The sequence below is a fragment of the Semicossyphus pulcher genome, unplaced genomic scaffold, assembly GCF_022749685.1.
Source record: "Semicossyphus pulcher isolate SPU_LCO1_2020_fin unplaced genomic scaffold, fSemPul1.0.p SCAF_5, whole genome shotgun sequence".
In the NCBI taxonomy this organism is placed as follows: domain Eukaryota; kingdom Metazoa; phylum Chordata; class Actinopteri; order Labriformes; family Labridae; genus Semicossyphus; species Semicossyphus pulcher.
The window spans coordinates 7236664-7246660 of record NW_027211726.1 but is presented as its reverse complement, the minus strand read 5'-3'; the positions used below and the strand labels follow the sequence as shown (position 1 = coordinate 7246660).

General features: G+C 42.6%; 1 protein-coding gene across 1 annotated transcript in view; it reads right to left on the bottom strand.

Moving 5' to 3' along the window:
• Nucleotides 1-373: 373 nt before the first annotated feature.
• Nucleotides 374-9997, bottom strand: part of nudcd1 (NudC domain containing 1) — a 37870-nt gene continuing 28246 nt past the window's right edge. Inside the window, exons 9-10 of the mRNA XM_069681779.1 lie at nucleotides 5959-6118; nucleotides 374-843 (exon numbers count right to left, since the gene is read on the bottom strand). Coding sequence (XP_069537880.1) covers nucleotides 554-843; nucleotides 5959-6118 — 450 coding nt within the window. The 3' untranslated portion in view covers nucleotides 374-553. The remainder of the gene's footprint in view (nucleotides 844-5958; nucleotides 6119-9997) is intronic.

Sequence of the window (9997 nt, the reverse complement as noted above, 5' to 3'; positions counted from 1 at the left end):
TTTTCCTTCCTTGGACCACTTTTGGTTGGTACTGACCACCGCGCTTACCATCCTTACGCTTGTCCATTTTTCCTCCTTCCAACACATCACCTTCAAGGACAAATTGTTCACTTGCTGCCTCACACATCCCACTGACAGGTGCCATTGTAACGAGATAAACAAGGATATTGACTCGACCTGTCGGTGGTCATAATGTTATGGCTGATCGGTGTATATGAAAAGTATAATAACTAAACATCCAGTTTCTCTAAATGTGATTAATTTGACCGCAAAAAACATGAAAATGTTAATTTCAAGCTTTTAAACACAAAACATGATGATTCAATTGTTTACATGAATAATTATCCTAAAAAGAATTTCAGCTCTGTGAACATTTATTCATCTCATCTGTATTTCAGAACATGATTCGATACCTCCACAGACATGTAGTAACACAGACACATGAAGCACACATTTGCATATAAGGAAGTGATGTTTCCCTTGAATCAGTTTGGAATGATTGAGCCTTTAAGGGTTAATCAGATTCAATCTAAAACTAACAATAGTCCCAAATCTAATTATTGTTGACCTTTAGGACAAAGAGGTTACTGGAGGTCAGGATGTACAGTCTCTCATTGGTCGCTCTGAAGCCCAGGATTGGTTTATCAGAGTCCAGGCTGGCCACCTGCTGTTTGGCGACCTGCCCTACCTGTCGGCCCTGCTTCCTGTTGAACAGGACCGTTTCCACCGGCGACGGCTGGCGGTAGATGAAAGCTCGGCGGAGACACTCGCACAGCGAGGCGTAGGAGAAGTTTGGAGCGCAGGTGGCAAACTTTTTATCCCGTTTGGACGCCTGGACGTAGCCTGGGAAAGGAGAACAATAAGAGGTGATAAAAGAGGAGGATCGAGGTTGCAGAGTGAAGGATTCAGGGCATTTGGGGCTGCACATTGCAACCAACTGACAGCCGCTGCCATCACCCCAAGCATGTTGGAGAACTTACAACGGCAGTGCTGAGAAAAATGTGGAATGATTTAAGAGCCACTGTTTGGTTTGTCCTTTTCAGGCTACTGTAGAAAAATAGCGGAGCAACTTCGTGGACTGCTCACTGTATTCAGAGGTATCTAGGGAATTAGACACTAATGAAAGCATCCTTATGAATACAAAATTCATTTCCTGTCAAAAGATCCCCACACTCCTTCACACAGGCCCTTTAACAGAACACTCTGACAGCTGCCCAGTAGCAGAGTCATAATACAGTTCAACATGAGCCGCTGGTGATTCAAGGCTTTGTTCAAGGACACCTTGACCGTATCAAGGCAAGGGCGCTGCTCGTCAAGATTGAAGCTTGTTACTGGATCAACCTTCCTAACCCTCCAACCTTCACTCCACCACTAACCCCTTTAAAAAGGTTTACAGAAGATTGGCTAACCAAAGCGGAGCCTGTGTTTGATTATCGGATGTGTTGTTGTGCTGCACCAGACCGGCCTCTTGCTCATTTACATGTCTCTTTAAAGGCAATGTCCTCTTTGACTTCTCCATGATGTCCTTACTGATAATATCCAGCTGAGAGCGTTAATGGGAGGTGTTTGCCTGCAGGGTTTTTAAGCCAGGAAGCAGTGTAGATTTTACCCGCTCATCAGTGTTACACAGTGTAAGAAGAGGCGTTCAGGGCACCATTCTCTCTAATCACACGTCATTGAATCTCTTTATTTCTATTGCTTTAACTGCCTTTCGTAATCCGCCTGTTTTATCACCTTTATTCCTTTTAGGTGAATTTATTCTTGTTGACCTTTTGCATTGTGTTCTCGCCTTTTGTTGAATTTTCTAGACGACTATCTGTTTGGCCTTACTGTTGAATGTTCATTCTGTTATGTTCCTGAGCTCCTGCCTCTGCTTTTAAAGGTGCTATATGAATAAAGTTATTATTATCATTAGTTCAGTTGCAGCCCTACTGATGTCCTTAAAAAACTGCATGTTAAGCTTTCATTTCTGTGTTTGGTTTTTAAGGTTCTGATTGACAGGCCGTCCTTAAAGTTCACTACACTCTGAGCTGCACACAGCACGCACCACGTTTGCTCATACAAAAGACGGTCTGTGTTCACTTCAAACCACGACAACAAGGCAGAAGACAAAAGACCTGATGTATGTGATCTCAGCTTTAGTCTCCACCGCAGCTGGAAAACATCTTAACCTCCTGTGACCTGAGCTTTTGTTTGGTATGCATTTTTAATTTCTCCTACCTTTTGGGGATCAATAGGACCTAAATCAATCGTAAAATCTGAAGAGGTTTTGTACCTTTGTCTACCGAGTTTTCTGTAGAGACCGACTGTAACACATTTTGGTCAGGATCACGGCCATCTTGAATGTACACTGATCAGTGTAATTTGCTTTTGTGACCACAGGTTGGTGGACAAAGTGTCCATGAATGAGACCAACGGGTCTAAGTTTAGCAGAATTAAATATTATGGTGCTGTGAAGCCAAAATGTGATGTCCCCATATGAGGACGCAGGGTCTCAGGAGGTTAAAACCTGACGGCCACTTCCTGCATGTGGAGTTTTCCCATCAGACACCTGGATGTTTCAATTAAAGAGAAGAGACTTTTTTCATGTAACTGTCAATCTTTGTGATCGAGACAAATAAGATTTGTTTTTCAGAACAGTGCAGCATCTACCAGCAGAATCAAAACCCGCCCTGACATAATTTCATCTTGATGAAAAAGATATTTCATTTCTCAGTTCATTTTCAGAACCTTGAACTGATAATCTGGAAGATTTTCATGTAAATAAATGTCTGTTAAGTCTCTATCTATCGCTGAATGAGGTAACACAATGGTGACTGAGCCTCTGGCCCACTGATGAAAGCCTTTGCATTTGCAGTATTACAGACTGGCTGTACATGGCGACAAGCGGTGCCCAGTTAGTGACGCGTTTTCCATCACCCAGCAGTGGTTGGTCTGCCAGAGAGGGTAGGCGGAGCTAAGCGGCTGCTTTTCCGCTCTCTGCAAGTGTTCCGACTAAACAGTAATCTGCTATGGCTGAACAAACAAAGAAAAGATGGATGACTACAGATACAACTTCAACAATAAGTGAAAATCTAAAGAAGAAGAAACAAACTCGACGCTCAGATGAAGCAAACAGTCTGAAAAGGAAAGCGACCGTCAGCGAGGAAAATCAAGAGTTACAACCGGAGCCAACCGTGGACGTCACACATGCAGCACTGTCTGGATATCTGGGAAGTGTGCTCCTGCAATTACTGTTTATCACCACAGGTGCCGCCAAAGAGAACGAAACTGAGATCTTTGAGATTACAGTTTTAAATATTTTGAACTAATGTTTGTTCTTTTACTGTAATGGAACATTTTAATGTCCTCAGTATTGTGTTCCTATCTGACAGCTGTACACAGGCAGCATCGTCTTTTACACAATGACGCCAGGTTTCACTTCTCCTGCTAAGAAACAACAATATATCTCGTTGTTGGGACCTTCACATTTTACTGCCAGTTGTTTTTCTCATCACCAGGATGCACAAAGAAAAAGAGAGACTCTTGACTTATGGCTCTGTTGTATTCAGTTGTCCTTTTGCAAAGGTTATAATTAAGTGTTACAAAGACATTACAAAGGCATTACCACCATGTTACACTGCAGAGCTAACACTTTTCATATGAGATAATACACATTTTTGAAAGATACATTTGTAGATGGAAACTATTTATAATTACACTCCTTTCGATCGAACATTAACTAGCGTGATTTAGACGTACAGACGCATGTTTCAGCCCGTTTTCCTCTGAGCCACATTTAGACTTCAGTTGGGAAATATCAGTGGGGATCCCTCTGCGAGTTGAAACTGGATGATATATCTCAAACAGACACGGGCAGATGGTAAATATCTGCTTAGTCGAGAAAGAGACAAATGACGATGTTTAACTTGTCAAAGTGGAAAACTGAAACTACGTTTGCTCCAGATGTCGTCGTCAGGGAGAGAACGATGAGAAGATGAATGAAATGTAGAAAAGTGGAGATTTATGGAGACGCTGGTATTGCATTTGAGATTTGGAGTTAACTCAAACGACAGAATATATCATCCAGTTATCACCCCGACTTTTACATCCAGACCTCTTTAAACGGTTTCATGGCGAGCAGAGGAAAAATGTGTTTATAGTCCCTTTTCAAGCAGTTTTCAGACATTTCTCTTTGTGTCCTTGTGGGATAAACACTGTCAGTAAACTCCCTCTCGTCTTTAACTGCAGTTTTATAGCAGCCATTTAAAACGTTGTGTCATCTCTCAGCTGCAGCTCTGGAGGCGCAGCAGCTGCATGACAGCAGATATAAACAAAGTTAATAACTGGAAGAATGAATTATTCAACTCGAGTTGTCGTGATTCATCAAAAACGGAAATTAAGATTGGCTCCCACTGAAAATGCTGCTCACGCCCTCAACCCTACGTACTGCGACTACGTTTTCTGACCATAGGGGGCACTGTAGAGGTTTCACATCCAGTGTTTTAAAGCTGCAGTAGGTAACATTATTAAATCTAACTTTTTGTCATATTTGCTGGGCCAGTCACTTTAAACATGCAGTCACACATGAGAGGGATAATCTGTGAAAAAAGCATGTTCCTCTGGCTCCTCCGAATGCTCCTAATGCCATTTGAAAGAACCCACCGCTCCCGAAACACACAGCCAATCAGAGCCGAGCAGTCTCTCAGGCTGCTGTCAATCAAACACTGCGCAACACCACTCCTCTGCAAGCTCAAGCTAAATTTCTTCAGTTTGCGCAGCGTCAGCCGGTTTGTGTCCACAAAGGCTTAAAAACAACCACCAGGAATGAAAAGACAGCCCATCCCTGTATTTCCAACTTGGCTTACACTACAAAGAGCGTTAAACCGAAGAAGAGAAATGAGGAGAAGCAACCTAAAAAGAAAGAGTCGGGCCGAGACGGAAATGAAACGACAGTAAACATTGGAGCGGCATTTCTGAGGTTGAGAGAGCTACGGGAGCTGAGAGGATTAAAAAGCGATGCTGAGTTAGACTGCTCGACAGGTAATCACCCCAGCTTCATTTCTGCTGTATTTGTTTCACATTGCTAAGATGCTAAGATCACGTCGGGGTCATACCTTTAGCAAATTTCCCCCCTGGGGATCAATAAAGGATTATCTTACGTCTGCGGTTACTGTGTGCAGTCGGGCTAACGTTAGCTTGTTCCCGCTGCTGCTGCAGTGGCTGAAAATATCTTTGAGAAGTGCTCTGGCAGTGTGATCGTTTCGGGCTTTCTCCTGATAGTTCTGTGTGCCTGTGCTCTCACGGCTAAATGTTCTCAGCATCAGTGTGTTACTGCTTAGTTGGCTCTGTTTTTTCCACAGTCTCTGTTAGCAAACTAAGTGCTGCTGGTTTTGCTAAATAGAATTAGCTGTAGATTATCGTTCACAGCAAAAACACTGATGTCCACTGGTTTGATGTGTATCTGCTTCAATAGTGTTGGTGGTTTAATACAACGGCTGCGGTTGTTGTCATTTCATGTTTTTACACGTGTTACATATTGTGACATATTGTACATCTGGCTTCTTCAGTTGCCGTGGTTACTAGCCTGTGCGCATGACGGTCTCCTCTGTGGGGAGGGCTTTGGAGGCAGGACTGAGCGCCGTGGAGAGAGAGAGGGGGAGGGTCCTGGAGGTTGTGATCTTTCAAATTTTGGAGCAAAGTCCGCTCTCTTCTCCGTCTTACCTACTGCAGCCTTAATGTTCAGCGTCAGTTGATGATAAATCCTAGATGCCCCGAACAGGCTTCACTAACTACACTTTCTTATGCATGCGATGCATGTCCGCTCAGGGCTTCTGTAGCTAACACCTTAATCACAGCGCTTTCACATCTAGGTCCAATATAGCAAGCAAACTTTTTCATTAGTTGGGAAAGTGGTGATGAAGTACTCATGTACAAAAGTCTATAAATCTACCTAAAGCACATTTTAAAAGCTCTTACCCAGGGCGTTGAATGTGGCGATGTGCTCCCACATGTTGCTGGGCTGGTCGGGTCGAGGCTGCCACACCAGAGCGTCCACGTCATGTCTGAGGCAGAGGCAGGGCATGTCTGCGGGGTTCACGTCCACGGTGAACAGGTACTGATGGCTGCCTAGATTCACCTGCAGAGCGACGGACACAAGGGAAGGTGTAGGTGTGAATTAAAGTCAGTTAACAGGTTTTGTTTCCATGTGTCCCTCTGTGACCCCGGAGCAGGTTTTTTGTTACTTTTATTTTGCTCTTGCTTTAATACTCATCTCTTTTTGTGTAGATTAAACATCAATATCAATCAATCTCATAAAATGCAGGGATTAAGATTTTGCATGTTGCAGACCTCCATCTTGAAATTCAGTTTGCACATTACACGTATAAAGCTGGACTGAACGGTGAGTGATAACAGCCACAAAGGTCTTTGCATTTGCTCCACATCCGCCTCCCTCTGATGTATGTGTGTGCTCGAAGTATTTGCCTATGTGCCGTTTGCTGCTCCTCCATTTGTTTTGCAAAGAACGTGACCGTTGCTGTGACATAATCGCTCCTCGACATCTGACCGTTCACGCCGAACCCTCACTCAGAGTCAACACACAGCCTGTGGATCCCTCTGCCAGCGCGTCTCAGAGGCTGTCAGGCAGCGCCGTCCTCCCATCTCAGGACGCACTTGACAGGCATTGAAAATTCAACACAAACCAGCTTGAATGTTGGTGGTTGATGGTTGTGCAAAATGACAAGTCTTTTAGCGAGCCATCACTCCTCCACTCTAAAACTCATTTTCTTGGCTCTTGTGTTTGAGCCGACGTCTGCTGTGTGCAGGAACTAAGAGCCTGTGTGTGCGCGAGCTGACTGACAAGGATGCGCCGACAGCTGGGTCCATGAGTTCGGAACTATAAACATAAACAACATAAATTGAACTCATAAATAAATAACATGAAGTTAAATTGATTTAAAATAAGAGGATTATTTCTGGCATTCAGAGCCGAGTGTTTGCAGGAGTCCTCAAACTCAAAGCCTGCTGCTTGTTTCAATGATTAATTTGTTCTATGCTAATCAATCACTAACATAAGCTGATGTAAAAATGATAACAGTTCTTCATGGCACACAGCTGCCATATTCAATATTATCATTTTGTATGTAGCATATCGGCCCTATGGCAAAACTTGTTCTGCTTTTTTAAGACGAGAGTTTTGTGCCTCCAACAAGCAGCCGGATTCCATGTACGTGTTCATGTTTGGCTAATAAGCAGATTCTGATGCTGCAGCCATGACAGCAGTAAATACTTGCAAAGAAGCCACATGTTCTATAAAAATCTCAGTATTTTCCGACCCAGCAGCACAAGAGCATCTATACAATCACCTCCGTTTCAAGGTGAGCACCCAAGATAAGTGTCACCGATTCAGTAACCAACCAAATTTCACCCGGTGAACCATGGTGACAATCTCTGTCATATCTTTCCTCTTGTCCTTTATCCTAAAATACTGCCAATATAAAAATGTGTCTCGTGTAAATGAGAGGTGATCTTGAGCTGATGTGCATGGCACCATCTGATGTAGTGTTAAAAACACTGGAGAGCCTACACTAAAAATGGATGACGTTACAACAATATATTCTTAACCAGTCTTTGCAAAGTGTCTTTATTATTCCAAAACAAGACTCGGTCAAAACCTATGTGGCAGATCGCATCAGGTCAGTGTGCGCTTTTGTGGGCAATGTGTTACAAGGACTGTCCGTATGAGGCCGATGACAACGTGTTTGAAAGCAGGTGCGGATGTAGGTGAGGACAGCGGACGAGCAGCCCCGGCTTCTCCCCTGACAAAGTATCCAGAGCCGTATAGACAGAGAGTCGCGTCAGTGAAAGTCCAATATGCTCTATGATCCGCCATTGCGATTCTACTGTCTACAGTCACTTGGTAAGTCAGTCACATACAAGTGTGTAGGGCTGAGACCGGCGGTCAGCCAAAAAACAAACAAACAAACATGTCATAACCACATCAAAATAATTTATGTGTTTTTTGAAAACTAAATTCTAAACATCAAAGTCTGTGTAAAACTGCAACTCTGTGTTCTTATTCTGGGAGCCTCCAATGACATTTTGAAACAGCCCAACACTGTTTTTGTCCAAGAAGAAGTCTTTAAATGTTTAAATGAAGGAAATTAAGATGTTGCACCTTTAAAAACAGATGTTTACAAAGTGCTTTGACAGACAAAGCAAAGGCAGGAACAAAACAGATTACAGAGCATTCAACACTGAGAGCAGTCTAGAAAACAAAAGGCAACAACTCAATGCAAACACGAAAGGTCAATATTGATAGAAAATAGAAAAAGCAGTATAATCTAATGTAACGAGGTCTGTCGTATTCGTCAAAGTGAGTGTTAACATCTGACATTGATTTGAGGACACTGGGTCACATGACATGGAAGCTATTGGAAAAAAAAATCAAATGTTTAAGTGCGTTAAAAGTGCGTCTTATACACCGACTCTTACGGGATTTGTGTTAATGCAACTTAAAGTCGAGCTTCTGTATCGTGACGTATTTCCGAGTGAAACAGGACGTGCAGGCGGGACATATCATCAGAGGGATTTGATTTGATCGTTGAGAAGTGGGCGTAGACAGACGTTCTCCACAGCGCAGTAGCTAGCTAACTGACCGAGCGTTCTTGGTGCTCTGCGGCTAAATGTTGCAGATTGATTGGTTGAAATTGTTGTGTATTGTGTGATTTTGATATAAGAATACGAAGAAATGGATTTTCTGTTTTTTTTTTGGCCTATATTGTCAAATAGATGCACAATATTACCGGGGATGTGATCTAAAAGGATTAAAATGACATTTTTCATTTCACCTCGACTTTAAAAGGTTAAAGGTGTACCGGTTAGAGTGTACTAGAGACATTAAGTGCTCACATCTATAAAAAAAGGACAGCGTACTCAAATAACATAGCATGTTCATTCTAAACACGACTTACTTTTCCAAAGGTAATCGGTTTCCTAATTTGTTTAAGTAAACTTAACTACATGGGGCACCTGCTCTACCAGCTGAGCTAAACCAGCGCCCCTAAATCATCAATACAGCCTTGCCATTGCAAGCCTAAATAAAGCTAACAGATAAGAGATACACTCCATTGTTAAAGGTATTGCAGATATGATATGATACTCAAAGCCTCCCTCTGAGGAACACATAAAAAGCATTCTCAGTCTTTTCAAATGGGATTGTAACCAAAGAGAAGCACATCGACAAAGGTGCCAAATAAACAGGAGGTGTCACTATTTTAAGCTGAAAGGTTTTTATAAAGAAGGTCAACATACGTCCTCGTGGGCAGACTGAGGCATTAAGGCCACACAATGAGGGAAAGAAGGAAGAATAGAGAGGTAAGGCTTCCCGCAGGAGAAGATACAGATAAACACACACACGCGTACACACACTCCTGTACACACTCACATGTTCACACACATGTGGAGCAGACGGACACAACTGTCCTTCAAAAGGCAGAACATACAGGTACGACGACAGCCCACCTTACTGCAGCAGCTGGCTGGCTGCTCTGTGTGCAGAGTGAATGGACGGAGTAGCATTAAAGGGTTTGTATTCATATGAAGCTCTTCATCAGACTGAGCAGCAGCACTGCCCCTCACATTCAGCTCTCATCATTAGGCTTTCATTACATAATGAAAGGGTTCGTTTCTGACGGTTTTTTAACCATAAACATGAAAATGATTTTGTGGGAATGAATCAAAGTGAAAGAGCAGAATCAGTGATGATGTGCACTAATGTTCACACATGAATAGAGCTTTAAAACACTGATATGTTTCTGTTTTGGTGACAGAAAAACATTCATTTATGCTCATCATTCTTTTGAAAATATAGACGTATGATTGTTACAGTCGTACGTTTATGCTTTTCTTAAGTATAAAAGCTTAAAAACACAAAATAACTGTGACGGAAAATCATCACAGAGCTGTTAATAAATCAATTTTTGGGTTTTTTTCTCGCCCCAAAATGAATCCTGAT